Source organism: Panulirus ornatus, chromosome 16 (genome assembly GCF_036320965.1).
Source record: "Panulirus ornatus isolate Po-2019 chromosome 16, ASM3632096v1, whole genome shotgun sequence".
Taxonomy (NCBI): domain Eukaryota; kingdom Metazoa; phylum Arthropoda; class Malacostraca; order Decapoda; family Palinuridae; genus Panulirus; species Panulirus ornatus.
Window position 1 is genome coordinate 5755981 of NC_092239.1, and position 26085 is coordinate 5782065.

Here is a 26085-nt window from a genome sequence, read left to right on the forward strand (position 1 = left end):
ACATGAGACGTACAGCAGGTCGGTGTGCACTGCCCGACGCAATAGTCGCCGTCAGACTGGCTCGCGGTCAACTCCCGGCACGTCACGCTCGAGGAGGACGGACGGACGGACGGAGGGCCTGTCTGTCTGCCGGGGCGACTGCTGCTGGCTTGTGGAGGGAATTAGAGCTTTGATCTGCATGTTCCAGTGTGTTTCTTCAGTTTCACCTTTGTCCAGATGCTCACGAAAAGAAGATTATTCTTTAGTCTTGCGGGTCACGCGAGCGACGCCACAAATATTTAATAATAGTGTACGTGTTAGGGATTCTGCCTAACTCCTTGATCCTGGCCTTTGAACTGAGCCTTAAGGCTAAGGTCAAAGGTCATTGCCTAGTTACGGTTGTAACTATCCAAATCCGCCGTGTGCCTCAGTGTTGTTTACCACCAAACGTATGCCGTGCGGCGACTGCAGTCGCCGTGACGCAAACAGTTCCTTCATTATACCCGCCATCTGACCAGCAGTGCTTTCATTGTAGCTGCTCGACTCCCTAACAAACAACCAGGCTATCGCCTTTCGCACATCCTTCAGAGCATATGCTGTCGTTCATTTTTTTTTTTTTTTTCGGTAGCTTGATGTCACTGTATAATGTGGCACATGTATTGATAGCAGGTTGTAGGCAGCAGCCGCCCGGGGAAGTACTACGGTCTAAGACGTGCAGGTGATACCCAGGACCATGTGCGAAAAACACGAAACCATAGGCCGACTGAGTCTCTCGTATTCTCTCTCTCTCTCTCTCTCTCTCTCTCTCTCTCTCTCTCTCTCTCTCTCTCTCTCTCTCTCTCTCTCTCTCTCTCTCTCTCATAAAAGACTAAAAGATTTGTAGCTCTACGTCCTCGTACTAAGGGAAAGACATGATCTATGCATGTCTTAAGACAACTATGCCTTCTGGGTGGCAGCGGAGGAGGACATTACTGGAAAAAAAAATGCAGTGAACGCTACGCGCTATCCCTGCTTCAAACACAAACTCGCGTCGTTGGCAGTGGTTTTACCCAGTGTTTTTATCCAAATTCATGATATTCTATACAGGATGGTACAACTATTCCTAATATTTGCCATATAAGTTCATTGTTGTTATTCATAGGGTCTCCAAATTCACTGAGATTTTGTATGAGAAATGATTTTTTTTAATCCCATTTCTTATTGATGAGTTGTTAAGGTTAGTGTAATGGTGAAACGATTATTTATCTTATACTATAAGTGAAATTGCTTCCTGGGTTAGAGGTTTGGATTGTTTCTACTGACTCATACTGCAGTATTGTATTCTTATCAAGGTGCTCTGCATGTCTCACAACCAACCCCCACCAATCTGAGCAGAGTAAACAGCGGGAAAGGCAATAAAACCTTTCCCCTCGGTTCAGGCCAGACATGCAAGGTGGGTCAACCAGACACGTTGCATGTTTCCCTGTTTCGCCGCGGTGGTAGCCGCCTTGATACCACACTGAGATAAGAACTGGTTCAGTGCGACTTTAGTGCCTGTGATAACGGCCCCGTGTTGTTAGATGTTCTTCCGCCACTGATTCGTTTATAGAAAGTACGTAGTCCACTCGACGTCTTGAGTACATCGGTTCGACCCTTCGGTTAAACGGCCTGACCGTTGACCTGACCGTTAAATTGTCATGGGTCGTGCCGCCCTCTTCAAGAGGTTGATTATTCTTCCACTACTCTCTGTTGAACGGCATTGTTACGTCTTATCCCTCAAATCTGTATCTGTTGATACATCCTGTTTTCGTGATACTGCCATATTTCAAGTGAGATTTTAGCGATCAGAAGGCTCTATGACGCTTATCTATCTATCTATCTATCTATATATATATATATATATATATATATATATATATATATATATATCACTAGGCGCCCGTCCGGCGATGGACGCTTCCGCTCAGAGCAATCGTTTGATCTTCTATTCAGACCTGACGTGCACATATTTCTCACAGTGCATGGTCGCTTTGCCGCTCTTTTTTATGCACACGCCGATATCGTATTGTCCGAGTTGCCAAGCTACAATTTTGATGGAGGAAAATGGACTGCTTTCATGCGTAGTAGGCGAATGAAGCGTGACTGCAACTGGCTTTTGCTACTGATGCTCTAACAACGACACCTTTTTACAATATAAATACAATGTCATGGAGTCCTGCTTTTTTATGATCACCGTAAATAAATCATGTGGCATCTGCTGTCTTTTTTCTGTAAAAAAAAAAAGAAAATTAAAGTTTTACACGCTTAATGTCAACGTCGTAAGCATGCCATTTTCATGCGGAAGTTGAAATGTTGAAGGCTACCAGAGCTAGGATGAAGCAGTGTCGGATACCCAGGATGGCAAAGGGGAAAGATACCTTTGAGTTGATTTCATTGCCAAACTCTTGTAGGATTTTGAGTTAATATAGTTGCCATAGTCTCGTTGCACTGTGAAAGTTACCTTGGATACTGAATTAATTTAGCTGTCTTATGCCCTTGCCTCATATGTTATGTATTATAGGCTCACTTGTCTGTCTTAGCCATTCTAGTTTTAGTAGTCTCATTTGATGAAGCAATTAGGGTCCCCAGTAGACCCGTTTTACTGAGCCGTTATGGTCTAATCCTTGTTTGATTTAGCCGTTATACCTGAGGAGACTTGGTTGGTTTAGCTGTTATACCTGAGAAGCATTGTTTGATTTAGCCGTTATACCCGAGGAGACTTGTTTGATTTAGTCATTTATGGTCGCAGTAGGCTGGAGTCCATGCTTTACCTAGCTACATGACGCAGTTGTTAGCGGTAATCTCAGCCGACTGCCATTACCGTTGGCCTTTCTTTCTCCTAGGTCAAGGTGAAGGCAGATTTCCAAGCCACAGTGGGATACAATGGATGAAGTGGTGACTGGTTCATTCTCTGGTATTATAGAAGATGGTAATAGATATCACGTACTTTCACCTTGATTGTCGTTGAATTTCCTGTGCGTGTTTTGGTGTCATATATATAATACTTCATATATTATAAGCCAAAATAATATGTGGCTTACAGGAGAAAGTATGATAAGGCTATGATATTTAATGTATTATTCTTTTTCCTGTGAGAAAAGATTTATAACTGCATTGTGTCACCTTACGCAGATTTTTTTATTAGGTTATACTATTGACTAATTTTTTTCAGTAATACGATTGAAGCTGTTATATCATTAAACAGTTCACCGCACGATATACTTTTCCCTTGTCGTATATCTTACATTTTAGTTTGGTGAACGAGTGGATGCTATGCTAGGCTTTCCATTATACCAGGTTTTACCAGAATGACCAACAAACTAAATACTTTAATTTACACTAGGTTTTCCCCTGTATTCGCCATCATCCCCTGTGTTCGAACCCCTGCTGGCACAATTCTTATATAACCTGATAAAAACTACTTGACAGATTTAACTGACGGTATTTAAGGCTTAACACTGAAACAGTATTTTTCTTTTGTGTTTGTTTTGTTAGCGATCATAATATTTTAAGTGAAAAATAATGACCAGAGAAATATGACCACCGGATTCTTCAGTCGGTCTAAAAAGAAAAAAAATCTTTCATCCATGACTGGTGTTTCTGACAACGATCGAGATGCTTGCATGGGACGAAAATGTGAACTTCTTGAGCACGACGTTTATGACCCATGAGCACGACGGTACGACCCTTGGATACTGTGACCTGGCCTTGAAAGGTTAGGTTCAAAGGCTCAACCATCGTTCCCACCAAAAGACCAAAGCGACTGAGCTATAATAGACCCGGAAGTGAAGATTGTTAGCCGGACAGGAGCTGACATATGTTTCGCCTAACGAGAAGTAAAAGTGACTGCGTAATGTGTGCAATATTTTTTTTTCATTGGCAGTCAAGCGCTCTCTCTCTCTCTCTCTCTCTCTCTCTCTCTCTCTCTCTCTCTCTCTCTCTCTCTCTCTCTCTCTTTGTAATGGTAGGCACGTGGTATTACCTGTCGGGGGTATTGGAATGATTAGGGACGGCTGCTTAGTGAGTCAGCACTTCAGTGGTTTTCACATTTCACCCCTTGGGACCAGAATTTGTTTTATCTTAATGCCTCACCCACGCGTGAGCTGCTGGCCGTTCAGTTCGTAAACATACGATCTCTCCATCGCGCACATAGAAGTTGACATCATGTCGCTCAGGCTACTCGGTTCTTCATAACTCTGCGTGGCTAACCTTGCATTTTAACGAAATCTCGCCGTGAATACTCTCGCCACGGAAGGAGACAGCAGTCAGCACTATAACCAGTGGAATGGCTGTCGTGCAGCCCGTGTCTGACTAAATTCGGTGGTAAGAGCGCAATTTCCGTCCCACTTAGCTTTCTCATCTCCGCGCTTAGATGTTATTTCTTGCGTTCTCCTCAGAGACTTGTTACTCCCAAGCACGCCATAAACAGTCGAGAACGACAGCTTTAATCTAGTTTAGTTTACCCAGGAAAGTCATAGTATTCAGGACCTGTGTATCAGATGATGGTCTGCCATTAAAAAAATAAAAAGGAAGCGTATTACAGGTGCAGAGGAAGACCCGCTTTCGTTACCTCGCGCTGTACTTATCTTGTATATCTTGGTGTCATTGTACTTGAAGGCATTCTTGCCGTCAATCAAAATATAATTTGCTACCGTCATAATCCGCTGCACTCGTGTGTGTGTGTGTGGTTATCACTGCTTAAGAGTGTGGCAGTGATAACGGAATAAAGAGACCTGCATTACACAGTGATCAAACTAACAGTAGTGTAAGCAACCAGGAAATCAGGTCCACACTGTACCTGGTGATGACAGAGGACATCACAACCCGCATTAAAGCAGCAGCCGGGGTTCACTCTCGGGTTGATATTAACCACGATTGTCGCGGACGCCTTGACGAGGCTGGCCGGAGTCAGTTTTGTAGGGCAAGCTATCCACCAGGTTATTATCAGATGTATGGCTGCCTTACCCCCATAGCTATGTTCACTTCAAAATAGTCTATGATACCAAATATTTGTTCCTTGACTAAGATTTTAGCGATTTTATTATGGAAATGAAACGTTTATGCGTTCTTTGCGGAAACTGATTCATTAATTTTTTTTTACGTTTTCTTAATATCCACTGCAAATAAAATGTAAACACGTCATCGTTTTCATTCGTGCGTGTGAGATGCTTTAACGTATACATGGAAGATATCGTCAAGCCCCCTGGAATGGTGAACATTAGCTCAGGTGCATTTGCGATCGACCAGCCACAATTTCAGTATTTCCCGTTTACTTCACCGTCGCTCTGATGGTGAATACTTGCCCAGTGTTTCACACTTCGAAAGTCACACACACACATATAATGTGATATGCAAATTTACCTGGCCATTATCACAATCCTTGAATAATGATGATGCAGTTTAGGGGGACAGGAAAAAAGAGACGAATGTTCGTTCCCCCATGAGCGCCGCAACGAAGCTCAATACCGACGCAGTGGACTACGCTTCTTAAATTTTTACGCCGTTAGTAATGTTTAATGGTAGGAAGTCACTCACTGACCATGATACGAGTTTCGTACTGTCTTACCATCTACAATAGATTCTTGGAATCCCTCGAACATCACGTCAAATCTTCGTTCGTCGAGGAGATAAATGGGAAAACGACCAAGCCATCATCAGGTGGAGATGGAGGAGGTGCAGCGTCGACCTCCCGCCTGCCCTCCTGACCCCGTCAGGAAGACGACTCTCACTCACACACACGAAGGAAGTTGTTGAGGGAAGTTTTTGTCAGGACCTGGAAACTAGCGTCACGTTTAGCGTGTATTGTTTGCTACTTTACGCTGACCCAGAAAACTGAACTTACTATGAGTTCGTCATTAAGGAAGAAACCATGAAGAATTTGGGGGACCTTATGTAAATGATACATTTGGCAGTATAGTATACATCATTTAAGGTTTCTGCATTTGTTCATTAGCACCGGTATGAATTTTGTGTGGACGTAAGAGACCTCGTCAAGAAGTATAGCCTCGCTAAACCATACGTAGCGGAAAACCTTGCGATATACATACCTCCTAAGAAGGCGTTTTAAGGCGTCCGTCACGTGAGCCTGGAGTCACGTGTTGTCACACACCTGGTGAGGATGGGCGGATATCCTCCCGTGAAGGATATGGGCGTGGCTTTGTAATAGCTACTCCTCTGGGAACCGTTGTTCAGCCGCTCTTCATTTTCCCAGCATTACCTCTTTAACTATGAATGGATTTAGGTCAATCTCTGACACGATCGCGATTCTTAGAAAGGTATGCATCTTTATATGCTTTTTTTTTTTTAATGTTGCTGATTGATTGGTGGCGTTTTATAGATCAATTGCCGGTAAGACTAAGTGATTAACGTTTTCAGCTGTACTTGGTAGAATAGAGTCCTATTCGTCACTCGGAGCCGAATTATAAGCACTGTATAGAGACAACTGTGGTAGGAAATCTTTAACTCCTCGAGTAAGACGGTGCGACCCTTGACCACGACGATGTGACCCTCCGGGATGAATCATACCAGTTTCAAAGGCTATGCTATCGTCATATCTTCAAATGCTAGACCATACACACGCTGCGTTGATCGCTACGAGCAAGGTCTTCCTAATGACACCATAGATTAAGAAAGTTCAGGAGATGGCTCCCACGAATGGAGAACTCTCTCTCCCCTCCTCCCTCATACGATACAAATAGTTTCTTACAAAAGAGACGATATGGTAGATAATGCTCTGAGATTGATAGAAAGGATGAAAGAGGCAGCTGACCTTTGGAAATATTGTAAACATGAAATTGGTACGGGCATACCTGCATGTGCAAAGCCAGTTGAAATTGGTCAAATTGTAACCTGATATTGATATACAGGAGGTACCATTCTCTTGATAATGATATTTTCGTTTTGGTTTTTTTTTCTTAATGAAATAAACAACTGAACACATGCACAAATGCGTGATGGTATGTTTGCAGCAATGCGTTCACCGTTATAAACACGTATATGCACTTACGGATGTGCGAGATACTTAAACATACACATACGCATACGGGCGTATGTGACACTGTTAAACAGGAAGCACGTGTGAACGGGGTACTGGGTGCTGTTGGTTAGGGCAGGAAGCATGCTAGGGCGGTCGAGGGAAACTACCCATGACGTAGGATTTCCGCACTTACCCCTTCTTCCTTCCTTTTCTGCCTGCTCCACCCCACCCCGTATGTTTCTCTTTCTCTAATGCTTCCCGCTTCTTCCTTCCTTCTTCCCACTTCTACCTCCCTTCTGCATTCCACATCTCCCTCTCACTTCACCATGCAATCTTCTTCCTGGACTCTTTTGCTTCCCTTTTGTTCCAGCGTTCTCGTACCTCCTGCTTCTTCCCCCATTCTTTTGCCTTCCACTTCTTTTCCTCTTCCTTTGTTCTACCTCCCCTCTTTTGCCTCCTATCACTCTCTCCTTTTTATCGCTCAATCTCCCTCCCTTCTGTCTCCCACTTCTTCTTACGTCTTCCACCACTTAACTATCCATTTTTCTCCCACATCTTTTTTCACCTCAGCTTAAACAGTAAGTGATTCCACTCGAACCGTTAGAATGTTGGACTTCACAACTGACCTAATGCATCACAGCCATCGTTACATAGGTTTACGACAGTATACGTATTGTAACGTGGTGTAACGAGTGTGACATGACGTAACCTGTAATCCGCAATGTGTTTTTGGAGCGCGTCATCCGTCACTGTTTTAAGTTGTTGAGGATGACATGATATCTAGCGCAAGAAGATATTAGATTACTTTCAAAGCCACAAACATTCGCGTGCCGAAGACGAGATGGGGTTGAAAGTCCTGATTGGTTTTGTTAGGTCAGAGGTAAGAATTATGTAGCTCTGTTTCGTGCTTACGTGTATGCTGAGGATGTAGTACAGGCGACAGACAGTTCGTGTATACTTGGGATGTATATTTGTATTACTGTCAGTGTAAGCGTTGCTGTACTTGTGCACCGTCGGGCTGGTACGTCAGAATGTTACGATGTGTGTGATTACTCTATGTTTGTTACGGGAAAAGTGATACCCAGTCTCTTAAACCAATGCATCTCTGTACTATGTGCTCAATTGTGTGTATACACATGCCCGTTGTAGATGAAGAAAAAGTACCCTTACAGAAATGTAAATGGGAATGATATACAAAAAGCGTATGGATGTGTATCACATCGAAATGTATAGGGTATATTACCCTTCTGATTTATTTCTCCCGCTGACAATACCCTTCCTGGACATATCATTCCCGCGTGCAGAATGAATTAGTGGGACGCTTTCTCCCCTCCCTTAAATTTTTCACAACTCGTAAAGCACATGCATTGACAGACCTAACCCAACGCAACATTGGAGGCATTGGAGATAAGATTTTTTCTTAAAGAATAATATTGTGGTCATCTTCTGTATATCATAAAAGGGTAGTGGAAGTATATGTACATTATTTCTTCTGTGGAGAGAGAAATGTATGTCAAATAAGGAACCTGTAAGAGTGAACATACAAACAGACTGATGGGTCCTTTCGAAGCTGCTTGTTATAGCGTAAGACATCACAGGGAAAGACATGAGGAACAGAAAATCAAACATGACTTAAGGAGAAATACCAGTAAACTTTATATGTATCCGCGTGAAGTATTCGTTGTCTATATTCGGACGTGTCTATAGTGTTGCTTTAATTCTTACTTGTAAAGCATTCCAAATGTTAGAAGTCCCGTTGAAGCAAAAGTACTTCACGTTTGCAGGAGATTGGGCCAGTAAACATAAATAGTTGGGAAGCTTGTACGTGGTAGGTTGGTAAGCCTGCAGCCGCGGGTACGTTTCACCGACTTGTATTGCAGAGATCAGTGCCCCGCCATGCCTACCGCTGACTGCTTGAGTCAGAATATCCCGCCAGATGCTAAAGGCAAAAAATAATCGGTTGTTATGTTGCCAGATTTCACCACCAAAGGTTATTTCCTTTTTGCAACCTTCATCAAACCTCAACTAGATCTTCAACTCATTCTGTGACTACGCGGGTAACTTTCCATCTTTTTTATTCTTATTTTTTTTCACCTAGCTGGTTAAAGTGAAATTCGTATTATTCATGAGGAAAATTGATCTTGTGTACCAGATATTTCTGTTTGTAAATTGTGGTTCACCCAACTGTTGTATTTGTTTCGGTGTGGACCAGTTTCTCAAGTTGGGACGCTTTCAACAACACCTTCACGACGGTGCGATCTTTAAGCAAATGCTTAACGACCCCTTCCCCCAGCGAGACGACCCTCGGGTATTCTGGCGTGGCCTTTAACATAACCTTTATGGATAAGGTCAAATAGGACATCATCATGAGCCAAAATTCGTACCGGCGTGCTTAAGGACCGTACGTACTGCCGGTCGTACCATAGTCCTCATGTGACAGGCTGGGTGAAGATAGTGTTAAGTTGTACATATGAATGTTTAAGACGGCAAGAGAGGTGGACAGATTCAGGAGACTAATTGTTGAAGACATAGATGCATTTGGAATGCAGGTGATAGGAATTATTTTCTGATGGAATACGGTGGAAGTGCTTTGCAAAGATGGATGGTTTGAATAGATTGTGTGCATAATGGAAAAAAAAAAACTAATTGGTTTGGCAACTTGTATTCTCCTTTCATTGGTTTGGCAACCTGTATTCTCCCTGTCACAATAGGGTTGTTAAGGCTGTATGCGTATGATCTACCCAGAGGATGTGAGAAGAGAGTTCAAATTTAATACGGCTGTAAATGACTAGTCACGTTGTATACCATGTCAACACTCGCTCTATTATTTTTTTTTTTTTCCTTCTTTTCCGGTCCAGTAGAATTCTGAGACAAATTCTTCTCGACTAGAAATTGTGATATTCGTTGTGCAATTTCTTCAGCATATCGAAAGTCAAATAGAACTGATAATTACATTTTATTCGTAGAATGAAGTCGGCCGCAACCTGTTAGACACGACCAAGCCTGCGATGAAAGTAAGTCACTTTGACATTCTAAATGAAAGTATAAGCAGGGGGGAAAAAATACCATTTCCTAATACTGTGGCTTCAAACTATTGGTACTCTTCGCCTTTTGATGGCAGGAAAGGCATTTCTTCCCTCCCGTCGTTTTCCTCGTGTGGGTCATTACCGTGTAACACCACGTCGTGGAGAACTAGTCCACGTCATCGTCACGAACTTTCTACCTCCGTGTTTTTCTCGTGAGTTTTGGTGGCTTAGCGCCCGTGATTTTTTTTGCGTAGAGAAAGCCCAAGAAATGTTTCGTGGATGGTAAACGCGAGGAAATTTACCGCCGAGCTTTGTGGTTGTTTCAGGAATAGTCAAGTAGGGTGAATGGCTGAAGATTATAGGAGTTATGAGCTCTGGGGAAGGCCCATTTTGGAGCGGCAACTGACACTCCTCCAAAGTTGACCCTGTGAGGAAGATGGCGTGATCCATGCTCAAAGATTTGATTTTGCGGAACGGAATCACTTAGCGCTCCGAAATGTGCCTCCTACCCTCATAAAAGTCTCATAATTTTTCGCTATTAATGACTTAAGCTGCATAACTGAAGAGTAGAATATATATATATATATATATATATATATATATATATATATATATATATATATATATATATATATATATATATATATATATATATATATATATATATATATATATATATATATATATATATATATATATATATATATATATCGCCGTAAAGGTTTGAAAGGTGCTTCCAACCAACCCGCTGCGGCCTGGCTTGTCTGGACCAGTATCGAGGCAGTGAAAGCAAAGAATCATCATTGCAAATGTTGTCTCGTCCGGGTAAGGTCGTGTAACCTGATTCTGAGAAAGTATGCGGCCAAGTCTTTGGTTATTTGGTGTTGGGTATTCTACACGTGGGAATGACGCAAAGATATCCTCAATTCTCAGGCCCTAACTTGTTTCACTCACTATTTTTTTTTTTTTTTCACTGTAAGACGATGTAGAATTTGAACGGCACAGTAAAAGTAGTCGCTGGAGAAAATCCCAATCATGAAATAGTTTACACACGTTTTACTATCATTCCAAAAGGCTGCTGTCCCTCTTCAACTTGCACGAACTTTTGTGAATTCACCAATGCGATTCCCTAGTAAAGAACAAAATTAAACTCGTGTCGTTGCCAGTCATCGGGGAGTTACACCGAATTCGGAAATCGACTTTGGTCGAACTACCAGAGCGTCATTTGCTCAGGAGCGTCGGGAAGTCTGTGTAGTGCATAGTGTGGCCGTGGCGTAATGTAAGGACACGCCCAGGAAGATACCGGAGATGGGTACCATTCTCATGCTTGGAAACTGATGGTACGCTGCTGCGCCCAGTGTTTTCCTCATGACGTACTTTAAATGTCATTTGTATTCTCGATGGAGGTAGTTTATTTATGCACAGCTCAAGCTATAGTTTGCATGTGTACTCCTAATGGTGTCACTTGATGTAGATAAATTCGAAATTTATGTAATTTATATTTGAGGAGGAGGAGAATTAAGGGTTTGGCGGTGTACAGTCACTGGGGAGGATGAGGTGGCTCCGCGGGCAGGTTTTGCCGCGGTGGTCGACCGTGGCATCTGCCATCCTAGTACTATCTGCCGCCGCCAGGGAGCGGGAGCACCCAACCCCGTCACACCACACTCTCTCATCATGTTACCCGAGTTAACTAACTGATAGAGTGAAAATGAAAGTTAGATTTAATTCGTTGGCTGGTTTGGTGATCATATTTCGTGAGTTCTCTGACCTGTGAATGATTACAGACCAAGATTTATCGCTGTCTTGCGAGAGGACGGTCTCGTCGAGAGAAAGTTTGACCAACAGTCCAGCTCTGCTTTACTTCTTTTTTTTTTTCGTATTTTTATCGGTTTGAGTTTCTTACTGTCAGTGAACTTGTTTGTCTTGCTAGTCCAGTTGACAGACGCCTTACAGATGAAAAGTTATATAGGCGGGTTGGCTTCCCAGTTCCTTTGTTTAGTGTATTCATATGATAGCTTGGTTGGCTTTAGATAAGAATACTGTCATGTCTTTCACACACACAATCTATATAAGCCCCTGAGCATGACGGTACAAGTTCTCGGGTAAGATGACGTGACCTTTTGGTCAAGGAAAGTACCGTAGTGCTCAAGGAATAAAATGGAATTTGAAGAATATTGCCTTTTTTCAGTTTGTACTTGGGGATCTCCCGTGGTGTAACGGTTAGCGTTCCTGACCGTGACGTATACACGAGACGCCCAGGGTCGAGCGCATTGGTTCGAATTCTGGTTATGGCAGTCGATCACAGTAATTCCAGCTGTTCATCCACCCTTACGGGTTGGTCGATAAAATGAGTACTTGACATAGGTATAAGAAAAGAAAAATACAGTGGAAAGCCAGATAAGAGTATATCGAGTTTTTCATTAAGGAAGGAATGAGTTTTCAAAGACAGTGAACAAGATCTGGTTGTACACTTGCATCACGACACTGAATGTCTGCAGACTGCGTTGCGAGAGACGACAGACACTTTTACTGAATTGATAAGCTAGCGCATGACCCGGCCACGCTGGAGGCGCTCTTTTGTGACAGCAGGAAACCACGCGTTTGTTTTTGTTTGTTCGTTTAAGGCTCCAGTCACGGACAAAGTTTTATATCAAGGCCGGACCCTGATTGAAATATGGAATTATGAAACGGGAAAAGACTAGGGAAAGTATTTACAAATTTTTGAGAAAGTGAAAAACCTGTCTTTTGAATGTGCTAGGTCATAGTTATTGGGAAAGACATGAGAGGGTAGAGAGTTCCAGAGTTTTGATGTGTAGGGAAAGAAGCAGGTATCAAAACGGCCCACCCTTGAGTTGCTGATAGCCACACAATAGTCATGTGACGCGGCAGCTTGCCGAGTATATCACGTGGTCTAGCTAGTGGTGTGGGACACAGGCAGCCAGCTCTCGGGAGCAAACACCAAAGTAATACCCATAGAAGAGGGAAAGTTAACCAACATTGCGGCTTAGGGATAGGATGTATCAATACATGCTTCCAAGGAGAGGGGAAAAGATTTGGTTTTTAAACAGAAACGGAACAGACGAGCAAGCTCAGGTGCAAGTTCAGAGGCAGGCACACTCATGTCCAGAGAAAGAGGCTCTTTTCGGACAGTCCGAAAAGAGATTAAGGGAAGGAGCATAGGATTAGTAAGAGGAGCATCAGGGGGTGAAGGATTGTTAGAGTCATCCAAGGTGGAGTTAGAGGAAAAACGGGAACCAAAGAGAGATATTTTGTCTACGTGAGAGACAGCTATAGTACAGTCAGAGCGGAAAAGTGATGGTAAGGTAGAGCGACAGAAGTTGTTAGACGGTAACCTTAGCTAAAGACCAGAAAGACCTATCAGTGGATGACGAGGAGAGGTTATCGCACTTCCTTTGAATAAAGGAACGCTTCGCCTCAGGGATAACGTGCTTGCAGCGATTACTGGCAGTGATGAAAGTTGAATGGGAACCAGAGGAAGGAGAAATTTTCCAAGCCCGGTATGCCTGATCCTTTGCTTGAATGGCCTCGGAACAGGAACGTTTGAACCATGGATTGGATGAAGAGGTCGTCTTGGAGGAAGAGAGGATAAATGCCTCCATTCCCGCAAGAATAACCCCTGCTATGCGTGTCTCGTGTCTCTTGCTGACCAGGCTTCAGCCATGTACCATAGGAAGACAAATTGTCTCGCTGCATTACTATCATAGTTCCGCCAGCTGGTTTTACTGGCTTGATCTATGGTCATGGAGTTGCAGGGGGTAGCTTACTGCCTTTGCTTGTTTTAGGAGGATTCAGTAGAAGTGAGATCCCCCATCCTTAGAATCTACGTCGAATCAGGAACCCCAACCAGGTAGACTAGCCATTAAAGGTTTAAGCTGGTTTCTACGTGCAGTAGCTGCTAGTTCACTAAAATTATTTCGTATTTTTATGTATTAGGCACAGGGATCCTCACTGGGAAAAGGGATCTCCATTATTACATGGATATGGCGACTCTGGATGTGACGAAGATATATCACTTTCTTCTTGCATTCCTCGCCTCCCCCATCCCTCTCTCTCTCATGGCAGACAGCTCTGTAGCCCTCAGTCTATCATTGTCTCTCTACGTCCGTCACGGTACGCTTTATTGGCCGCAGGATAACACAAGAACAGAACATGATAGAAACTTCATACCCGCACCATAGGTATCCTCTCTGAAGGCGATGAATTGATCAGATTTTGATGAAAGCATTTGCATAAATTTGTGTATGGGGGGGGGGGGATGCAGGTACTGTATTCAGGACTGCTAAATGTTGGGAAGTTTAAATCTATAAAACTTATGTATTAGGCAGAAGCAAATATTATGGTATACAAGTCTCTGGAAATTAAGAAGCTTTTTTCCCTTATGAATAACTCGTAGCACGACACATGCAGCGCAGGTTGAAATTTTTCATAGATAAATGTTGACCAGACACATATATCACGGTATATAAGTCTAGAAATGAATGAACTTTTCCTTATATCTAACTCGTAGCGAGACCTTAGGCAACGTATGTGCTATCATGTCCTTCAGGGAGGCGTGTAGCAGGGTATCGTGACTTCCATCTGTTGTGTAACAAGGACATTGATCTCGTCCATCTTAAAGAGAGCTTGTAAATATACCCCTCTTCCTCTTAATGCGTGTCCTTATGCTGTGAGATACATGTTTTCTTTTAGAGCTAATGTCGCATGAGATATTGCCGAGAGACATGAAAGATTTGATATATCTTGTTACGGATGCGGTGTCTGTAGTGGGCTTGCAGTTGACGTGGTATATATGTGGTGGCATGTGTGTTTGGTTTGTGGCATATGTGATGGGTTTAAAGCATATGTGGTGTGTTTATAGGAGCTGTGGTGGGTATGTGACAGGTTTTATAGGCTTGTGCTTTTATCTGATCTTGTTGACATATGATGGTCATGCTATACAAAATCTAAGGTATTTTGTTTCGCGGTAAAGTTTTTGCCAGGAGGAGCGGTGCGTACATGGACTTCATGGCGACGGAAGATGCAGAAAACAGGTGGAGCCAGGCTGTACGAGGTATGCCCAGTCACCAAGAGATGAAATAAACAGCAATAGGCACACACACACACACACACACACACACACAACGCGGGAAGAGGGACTTTGTGATGGTGGCAGGTCTAGTGGTAGGTCCGTGGCCTGGTGTGGAGGCTTCAAGGACAAAAGGACAACCATACAGTTTCCTTGGGAATCATAGCTACGTTCCGTGGCGGCGAGAGTTGCCAGCGATTTCCCCTCATTGTCCAGTGATTATATTCTTATTGGACTCCTGCATCCATACCTGAGATTGATGGCGCTCTCTTCGATAGTGTTGGTGCATTAAAGGGAGCAAAGTCAAACTAAAACCATATGTAGAATATATGTATCAGTACGAACTCTCCATGAGCTCCGTATCTTATAACAACTTTGTTGTCCATGTTTTTTCGCCATCGTAAATTTTCGCGTTTGTAAGACTTTCGTAGTTATTTTTCAATATGTGGACAACCGTGTTTGGTAGTATACGTCACCACAGTGTAGTGACAATACGACCGTTTAGTCGGTGGATGTTCCTTTGCAAGAGTGGTTATGAGTTCTTTAGGTTTTTGTATGGGTCTAGCATAATTGGGTTCCGGCGGTACTGTTCAAGGTTCGTCATTCATTCAGTCTCCCAGGAATTAAGCTGGCAGTTCAGATATCTTTCCTGTTCCCCATGAAGGGAGAATATGTATAGTGTTTGTGTGTGTGTGTTCCTAATTTCATTTCTAAAGGAATTGTAAGAAAACACCGTAACTAATCCTCAAGAAAAATGCTAATTTGCCTCAAAACATATGGTATTTATTGTTTATGTGTATGTTAAGGTTTTAGAATGATCCTCTTGCAGTCTTTTTAAGGGAGAGTGATATACGACAGAATACACGAGATGATGTATTTGTTAGTCATGTTAGTTCTACAGTTACCTCAGTAGATGGTAGCCTCATTTTTCCTTCCAGAGAAAGACGAAGATAACTCCGTAACATGGAAGTGAATTAAAGTTAAAAAACTACTGGAAAATAACCTGTTTTATCCCAGCCCAACAAAACCCGCCAAAACTAATCCAGTTACGTGACACATGCGAGCTAGATTATTCACGTTGGTGTCGACATTTTCTTATGATCGTATTTTCCAGTTTTGTTCATTTCGTGGGCGAAAGGAGGTTTAAGAGAATTTGTCCTTCCTGTAGACGGTCTTGCACTGCCACCGGCTCGCCAAATCTCAAAGTCGCAGGAGAAACTTTGCCTGCCCCTCAGTACATTGTACTTGCTAGTAACACACAAATAAAGACCGTATACATGGTTCATATAATTTGTTAGTCTTAGTAGGAGAAAAGAGACTACAAATTTCTAACCTCAGTCTCAGTTTTCTCAAGTGATCAGAATATGAATGGTGTTGGATCTGTAATGATGCCCCGTAAAATGATAAAGTATCAGTACTTCAAAGAACTTTAGAACTATTGCCTCGTCAATCAAAAGAAAGGCAGCCTGCCAAAACTGGATCAATCGGTGCGCAAGAAATTTACCAATAGACTCGACAGACTCGCAAACATTCAACGTGCACTGGTTGTAGAAATGACATATGATAACGAATTCTGGTATCACACCTTTTGTCGCTGTATCAGTCGAATTCAGCACAACAGAGCTGCCACTGGAATCTCACTTCTTATTCCAGGGATAACTTCAGGAGAACGAAGCCCTCCACCGCCCCAGGTTTGACATTCTATTCGATACTGTAGCCTCGACAATAATATGCAACTGCACTGAGATCATTCTCTGTCGGACCATCCACTCAACGCACAGCAATTGTCAATTATTTGTTCTAGTCTAGTCCTAGGCATGAACTGTTATTCATGTGATCAGTATTCTAAACTGTATCCCATCCTTTACCAATATTATAATTTCTCTGTTTGCCAGATGTATCTCATGATTTTGCCCATGACCACATTTTCAAATAAAAATAAAAAAAACTACAACTTTTAAACTTAATGTTGTGTAGATAGACCTACACCTGGTGTTATCTCAAAAGGGTCCCGTTCTCTTGATAAGCCTGCAAGTCATCACGTCCATTCAGCCTTGTTACGCTTGCTAACACATCCTTTCTCACCGTCTGCCGCTTCCTTGCCATCTCTCGCCACTTTCACTCTCCACCACTTCCTCTCACCATCGTCACCCAACGGACCGCTGATCCTCACTCTGGAGGATCAAATCAAATGCCTCAGTGGGTACTTATGTAATTTTCTTAACTTCCTAGCTGGTGTGTTGATGTGTGAACTAACGACTCCGGAACTCGGTAATACATCACATGGAAAGATTAGACAGCCACAGACCTAGCGCACCACCGCTGTAAGACAAAACCAGAGACGCGGCGGAACTCGCTTATGGCAGTGAAAGAATTTATTATTAAGCCACAAGCGAGTCTGTCGTTCCTCAAGGGCTGCGTAAGGAGCCACAACTTAGCCCATCACACCTCAGGGATTGTTTACAGAGCCACAATTATCCCATTGTATCGTGCAGACTAGGTAGATATAGATCCTAAACCCTCGTATTGTGGGAATGGTTATAGAGATGCACGTTAAGCCTAGCATGTTCACTCCCAATAGCTTAAGAGATAGCTGTTGCCCTGTCGGAACTCGATATGAATTCCGTCCATATCCAGTCGCACTCTGAGACTAGTTATACAGGTTATACGAAGCTCATGATGTACAAAGCCTTGGTTATTCGAAGCTTGTGGATATACAAAGCCTAGGGGTTCATTTGGGGATTAGTTATATTATCGATACAGACTAACTAGCGGTTTAGGGTCTGGTGGTAATAGACACGGCCTAGTATATCACAGTGTTGGGAATGAACGTAAACATGTTATTATATGAATCATTTGCAGAGACGTAGAACATCACATTCTGGGGACCAGATATGAAGCTTAATCCAGCTCATTAAGATATGAATTTGTGAAAGAACCACAGTATAAACCATTAGACTCTGGGGGAACTGCACCGCAGCCCATTTTTGGGACTAATTACAGTGCCATTACATTGTATGTTTCACTGTAGGGAATAGTTGTAGCATAATCAGTACATCAGACGGCCGGGACTGTGTAGAGAGACTTTATCGACTTATCTACTGTGGGAACCAACTGGAAACCTACAGTTTATCTTTCCACCACACTCTGAAGACAGGTTGGAAAGTCAGTTTAAAATTAGTCATTCATTTTTGGGTACACAAATTGCGTCTTCTGAAGGGTTCTCGTAAGATGGTCCATAGTGAAATTGCTCAGATTATATCGAACCAAAGGAATTTCATTGTGATTCTTTTAAAGAAAAATAGTTTCACTTTATTGTGTGACATTCTTCTCAGTTAGAATATCGAGGCATTTCGTAAAGTGATTACAAATAATTTCAATATTTTCTGATTACTAGGAGTCATCAGATAATGCAGCTATTAGTTTTAGCATAATACCAATGACAGTATTCGAACAGATGTGACCTGTTTATCTGTTTCAAAGCAAGTGTCGTGTCTAGTCAGATAGTAATGTTTTGACTGGTCGTGTTTTGTGTGCTGTCTCGCTCTCCTGGCTTATCCAGTCAGGAAGATACCGCTGAAGTGAGAATCATCAGCGGAAGTCAGCATGGCAGAGCGGCTCCCACGACGTGGTCAGGGGCCTCCTTCTGTCACTAAGAAATTAGTCACGGCTCCAGTCATGGCTGATGACAGCGGCAGGAAGTGCGCAGAAGCGGCCAAGTGCCTCACACAGAGACTTTCATCTTCGCAAGCAGTATGCATCTCCATCAACTTCACCGCTAGTCGTTGGTTATACGCAACTTTACAATTACCTCAAAAACTACATATAAAACGCGAATCGATGACAATAACTCAGCTTGCTTTAGTATTGTTGATATAGTCTACATTACAATTTCTACTGCGGTTTACTGTTGTTGCCATTGCACATCATCTAATGTGCAGTCTGGATTGTTTGACCATAAGATGACCAGCCAAAGATATCAATGTCAGATTGATTATGCTTGGAGAGATATAGTAGAAGAGAGAGTTCAGCTAAGTGGGATGAAGTGAAAGTAAGGCTCTGAGTGTAGTTATGTATTGTTCTTCCATTTAGATTACTGGTGGGAAAGTGGAATCGAATGAGGTGAAAATTAGATTGTGATGGGTGATGTCTCAAGGAAATAGCTCTTACAATTGCGCTGAAATTACCCTCTAGGGTTCGAATGTTATGTGGATAAGGTAAATCATGTTGCATGTTGAGTATGATAATGTTGGCGAGATGTAGTTGGTAGGAAACCGTACCTGTTTCAATCTATTGTTTGGAGATATTGCTGAGAATGTAAGATTGGAGAATTAGACTATAAGGTAATTAAAGCGAGGTTTTACGCTATATCGATGTAATGTTGAGACCATAAGATACGTCTGGTGTAATTGTTCAGTGTAGTGAAAAGCTCAACTGTGTTAGCTTTAGAAAGGTGAACTGTGTGATGATAAACAGTGATGTTTCATGGATTCCGTAAAAGTTGGCCGTTAGAAAAAATACTGATAATGAGAGCTGGTGTAAGAAAGGTATGTTAAAGAAAACACACAGAAGCTGAGAAAAGTTTTGCAGTAATAAGATTTAGTCTTACTTTCAAGCGATCTGTAAAGAGTATGTATCATTGCAGTAGTTCAAACTGTTTTAGAGTTTGTAAATCATCATTATGTACCACAATACATTTTGTCTCACACAACCTTTATTTCTCACAGAAATAAGTTTGCTAAATTGACAACAATATGTTTCTTTGCAAGACGCACATAGGATAATACAGTACCCTCGACTTTGGAAATACAGATTCTCAACCGGTAAGTTGCGAACAAGTGGACATGAACAGAAACTGTGACTCTGTAGTTAGCGACTTAAGATATACAGGTAAATAGTAACTTGTAAACTAAGAATCTTGTCTTAGTTGTCCTAAAGTGTTAATGATGTGGAAATGAATGCTGGTAAATGTTAGGGCAACTCCTTAGTCTGCCGTCACCGAGGCGGCCAATGGAAACCAGATCCCTCCTCGGTTCACATTAACTTCCTTGGGCAATTGGAGCACGTACGCTCACCATTTTACGCTAAACGAAGTCAGACTAGCGACCATGAAGGATCACTCCTCCTTACCAAAGACCGGTGAACCACATCCCACAACTTGCACTCTCTTGTAACAAACTTATTTTTGAACTTCCTTATTGCCTTTACCTTGAAGAGTACATCAATGTCGGTGAACCTGTGGCAGGGTTACACACCTACCTCGTTGTTTAACAAGCATATTTTTTTGTTTCAGAATAGGGATCCAGAAGCAATTTTAGTATCTTAGAATCAGAGTGGGAGGACAGAGACAATAGTAAAGTGTGGAAAGGTGTTTGATGAATAAAGCTTGGCTGCTATCGCTACTCGGAATTTACACATTAAATGTACTGCTACTAACAGGCAGGGTGATTGCCACAGTTTGGATCAGTCGCTGGTTGAATATTTGGCCTGCAGCGCCTGTCAACTACAATTTCATTTTACTTTTTTCATTTCTTGTAAATCCTGCCATATCACAAAATAGCCTTAAAGTTATAGCATTACAGGTTTTCATTACCGGTGACGACCTATTATAAAAAAATAACCACATTGCAGAGAGTGGTTTTATGAGTGCCTTTGCTTTATGAATGTTTATATAGAGTCCTCATACTACTGTTTCACCCGCAGAGTTTTCTCCTTATGATGACTGCTACCCTGAGAGGTGTGAAGTCCTCGGTAGATCCACCTCCGCTGGTTCTGCAGGGAGATGTTATTATTGGTGAGTACATATGGCTCTTGGTCCAGCAACGCCTCGTATTAACTTGGTTCCTCTTATAAACAAATAATTAATGACGACTTTAGCATATGGGTGAGGGGAATAATGTATCTTCTCCCATAATTCCTGCCACTTTACTGAAATACTTGCTTTATTTTAGGTATAGTAGCAGACTTGCACGGCCGTGAGGTTTCCTCTGGGAACTGTGGTGCAGTAGGCGTGCGTGCGGTGGAGCAAGTTGGTGCCGCAGAGTGGGCCCTCGATACCATCAATAACCAGTCACAGCATGACTACACCATTGGTATGACAAATGATAACCGTCTATGACTCCTGCCGTAGGATTTGTGAGTTTTTCCTGAGCAAAGTAATATGTCGAACCTATGAACAGTTATAACCCTGACCTGTTGGTTTGTAGCTTTTTTTCAGTTTTGAATGTGTACCTAATATATATATATATATATATATATATATATATATATATATATATATATATATATATATATATATATATATATATATATATATATATATTCGCCATTTCCCGCGTTAACGAGGTAGCGTTAAGACCAGAGGACTGAGCCTCAGGGAATATCCTCTTCCGCCCACCCCTTTTTTTTTTTTTTTTTTGAAAAGTGAAAAAAGAAAAATGGGAAAGAGACGACTTTTTTTTGGAAGAATTTGTGACAGGAGAGAGTGCTTTGCGGCATTCATGGATCGGGAGAAAACGTATTTTGAGGCTGACTTCCTGTCAGCCTCAAAATACGTTTAAGGGGCAACAAATGTATGTTGTAAACAGAAAGTTATTAAAAGCAGTGAAGATTCCCCAGCCCACCCGAAGAGTACAGCATGAATGCAGTTATAAGAAGAGGAGTGTGAGAGGATATTGGTGGTGAATTTCCGTCGAGGATGTGTGATGTCAGCATAGGTATTCAGTATGTTAAAAGGCGAGGTAGTAACGTATGTCTTGATTGAGAAACAGGACTACGTTAGGCTGCGGATCTTAGGCATAGGAGGTGAATCAGTTACTGCAGTTGACTTGACTCTGAAAGCAAGACTTCCTTTCTACTTGCACACATGCCTTACACCTGTGGTAAAATCTCATTGCAATTAGTAACATTGCATTTAACCCATATGCTCTTAGTACCTTCTAAAATGTCTCTCTGTCAACGCTATCATACACTTTCTCCAAATCCCTAAATCCAGTCTCTTTTTCCCACTACTTGCAAATTTTTCAAGGCAGACCTTTGATATGCATCCTTCACCTTAATGAAACTGCACTAATCCTCCCAGTTATGTGTTCTGTCCATGCTACCACCCTTTCACTCAACAGTGATCATAATATCATAATAATGATGGCAGTTATTGTAAATACCACCGTCCTTTCTCTCCCTATGATTCATTTATGTGATTTTTTAACCCCAAAAACATATTATCTGACAATGATATTGCAAAGGTTGTTGCTAAGGCAGCCAAATTTTTAACCAAAACCAGTAGAATTGCTCCAAATACCACAACACTTTCCAGTAATACCAAATTCATTTCTGACAGGAATGGATATGCCAGCAGCACTAAATTCAACCTTCATTTAATGATCAAGGGTTAACAAACTGATGATAAGAATTTGCAGATATTTGCTTTAAGAAATAACTGACATTTGAAGTGATGTTCCTTCAGAATTCACTGTATCCACAGGTTTTTTATTTTCTAGAAATATACTTCAATATGTCATTTACATTTAATTGCAGGTTGAAAAAAAAAGTCTTGATACTGTAGTACAGTATATCTGCTTTTCTTCCTTTTGATAAGTGATATTGGGCCAAAGAGATCCCTATCTAAAAGTACTTCTTATGCCCATGTTTATGAAGCACTTTTTGAAAAAGAATTTTGTGTATTTGTCTTTTGTCATGTATACTGTTCCGATGTACATGAAGTGAACCAAGTTATTATTGGAATTTGCGAGTTGTGGGAGTAATTTTTGCAGAATTAGGGACTCCATACTCCAAGTTACAGGCTGGTAAAGTGCACGGATGTCCCAGTTTCCTGGAACTACAGGATGGTAAAGTGCACGGATGCCCCAGTTTCCTGGAAATTAATTGCAAAATCACTGTACTGAATATGTGAGTGTGTATATCCTTTTTCTTTTTGATTAAAGTCACCTTTCTGTTTACAAAATTATAATGATGTACAGGTAGTTGTATTTGCATGTTTTTCCAGGTGTTCGAGTATATGATGCATGTGGGGATCCAGACATGGCCTTGCGGCAAACGCTTAGGCTTCTTCAAGACACTCAGCCACCACACCCTCCCCTACTTGGTATTTAGATGATTTCTTTTGTCGTTCTGAATTGCCATATCTTGACTTGTTACATAGTAATGAGAAGAAACATTTATGTGTGAAGATTCAATTAAATCGCTGTTTATTAGGCTTTAGAAAGAAAGTTTTGTGAATAGATTTGATATACAGTATTGCAATATTTTCATTATATCTTTATCATGTGGGCTTCCATTGTGTATTAGTTGTTATTGCTGACCATGGTTATGCATGGACCTGCCTAGTTACAATCCTGAGTACAACATTTGGCTTATAGGCAACCCAGCCGTTCATCCTCCACTTGTAGCTGGTCAGTAAATGGGTACTTGGCTCAGGTTGGGGCCGGAACCATGCTCCCAGACAAATAAAAGTCACACTCGACTGAATGTGTTCTAGACATCACCCATCACTACAACACTACAAACATTGTTTCAACATTTCAAGACCCTTCTTGCACACAATGCAACTACCATAAAGAAGATACTGATCACTTACTACTCAGTTACCCCTGCGCTTTCTGCATTTAGGCACACATGCATCGCAATGCTTTTTGACCTGTGGTCCTCACCTTCTTAAGTGCTGCAGGAGTCTCATAGGGATAGAAGAGACTCCTGGGGCAGGAAAGTAAGGTAAAGCAAAGTTTATAGGGTATGAGGCCATTTCTTCTATTCTTAGTGCTACCTTACTCTTATGGGAAACAGCAAACAGACAAGTAGGAAAAGATTTTTTTCATACATGCTTGCTATTTCCCGCATGAGCGAGGTATTGACGAGCAGATGACTGAGCCTTAGAGGGAAAACTCCTCACTTGTTTTCTTGCTCTGTTCCTTTTTTTTAGACAGTAATACAGGAAGGGAGAATTTCCAGCCATCCACTTCCACTTCTCTTAGTCTCCTGTGACACACAGTGTGTGTGTGTTTGTAGCATATAAGTTTGTCATCATCTTGACCATGTGATTTGAAGTTTTTGAATAATATGTCTCACCCAAAGTTGACAAGGTATTGATATAAAGCAATAAAATTTCCAAGCTGCTGTTTAAGGCTAGCATGCCTAACACACTGCAAATGGTAATTTTTGTCTTGTTTGTGGTGACTTGACTTGCCTGATCATTCTTTGTGGTGAATATGTATAGAATGTAAAATACATTTTTTTGTTTATGTTTTTATATATAACTGATGAGCTTTTAGATTCATCTTGTGTTCTTCATGTAACAGCATTCCTCTCACGTCCAACATTTCGTTATCATTTTTTTCCTTACACTCCAACATTTGCTATTTTGCACTTACATAGAAAAATCCATTGTGTGTCCCCCAGTTAGTATTTTACTCTTCATATATTGAACTTTTTAATGAATGTCACAAAGTACTTTTATGCCTTGTATAGCTCAAACTGATTGAAAGCAAAACAAGATCAGAAAAATGGCATAGATTACTGATAAATGAGGTTTTTAAATTGACTACAGCATTGATCAGTATCCTGTAAAAATAGATATGTGAAGTGAAATATGGCTGACTTGTTTTCCATAGGTGTTGTGGCCACTGGGTCTTCCAGAGTTGTATCAGGGACAGCCATACCATTACATGCCTTCAAGACACCAATCCTCATCACTGATGCCCGTGCTGCCCACACTGTTACTCCTGCTGATAATGTCTTTACCACAGCACCACACCTCAGTGATCAGTTACAGGTTGGTTTCTTGTAGGCAGAATTGACCTTCTTACATAACTGAAGAAAATGATTCCTTCTAACCTCACACATGTACATATAATGTAGTGTACTGTGCTGTGGTATATACAGTACTGTTTTCACATACATTATGTCTATCTGTTATTGCATCATAAGTTTTCTTGGTCCAGAAGGTACCTCATTTTATAAATAAAGTATTCTTTGTGGAAAACATTAATTGATACAGTACTGTATTATGTTATCTGTCAGTTTCTGCAACAAATGCTATTGAGTGATTTATACTTGTTGCAGAGTGACTCATTATCAATTATTATACAGGTTCTCTATGCTTGATTATTGTTTCATTCTAAGAAATTCTGTTTTAAAGTAGTTAAGACATTAGGGAACTGGTTCATTTCAGATATTGTTTGATCTAGTGTAAGTTTGCCATGATTATTTGATATGGTCCATAGTTACATTTTCAAACTTGGTGTACTCTGCTGTACTATGCCCCCAGATGCCAGTTGCCATGTGGTGAGATTCATTCTCACAAGCTGTTGTTTTGATACAGTGAGTGACCCATGTTAGCAACACAAGCTCTGTTCCCTCATTTTAACAATTTGTAGTACTTCACCCAGACAAAATGAGTTCTAAACATGCCATGAGTTAAAGGAATGTGGTGGTGTAAGACCATGAAGAGAATTAGTTTAGAAACAAAATTCAATGTTTTACACTGCTTTAGGTGAGTGAGAAGACAAGTTCTGTAGCCAAATCTCTAAACCTAGTACTTTCAAGTGTCTAAGACCCTTAGAGTAAGTTAAACCCCAGCACAAACCCACTTCCCAGAACTTTTTTTGTGATAGATTGACCTAACCTATTGTGTCTCCCACTAACACCCATGCTTCATTATACTTTATCTCTAAGCCTTGATATGCATCCTTCTCAGTTATTTTTGGTAAATTTTCATACTGTACTATATTCAGGATATAAATCTTACATTTTTTTGTATTATTTATTTTGTTTTGAATTACATCCCGGTACAAATATCAGTCATTTAAACAAGCAGCAAGACAGATCATGAAGACTGACTTCCTCTTATTACTATGTCTACCACCCTTGCATACATTACCTATATTTCAAATGTTTTATGGTCATATTGTTGTATTAAAGCTGCTTCATGGCTAACTCTGTACATTAAGAATGTAATGTTATCATATAAGCAACAAATGACAAAA

At 41.3% G+C, this 26085-nt stretch overlaps 1 protein-coding gene across 6 annotated transcripts in view; it reads left to right on the plus strand.

The window, feature by feature from the left end:
- Window positions 1-26085, plus strand: part of LOC139754086 (uncharacterized) — a 76237-nt gene that overhangs the window by 26948 nt on the left and 23204 nt on the right. For 4 of the 6 annotated variants that reach the window (XM_071671137.1, XM_071671143.1, XM_071671142.1 and 1 more), the window contains exons 2-5: window positions 20789-20879; window positions 21037-21177; window positions 23091-23189; window positions 24712-24872. In XM_071671137.1, coding sequence (XP_071527238.1) covers window positions 20789-20879; window positions 21037-21177; window positions 23091-23189; window positions 24712-24872 — 492 coding nt within the window. Of the gene's footprint in view, window positions 1-20788; window positions 20880-21036; window positions 21178-21662; window positions 21890-23090; window positions 23190-24711; window positions 24873-26085 lie in introns of those variants that run through there. The other 2 variants (XM_071671141.1, XM_071671139.1) reach the window with 2 other exon arrangements.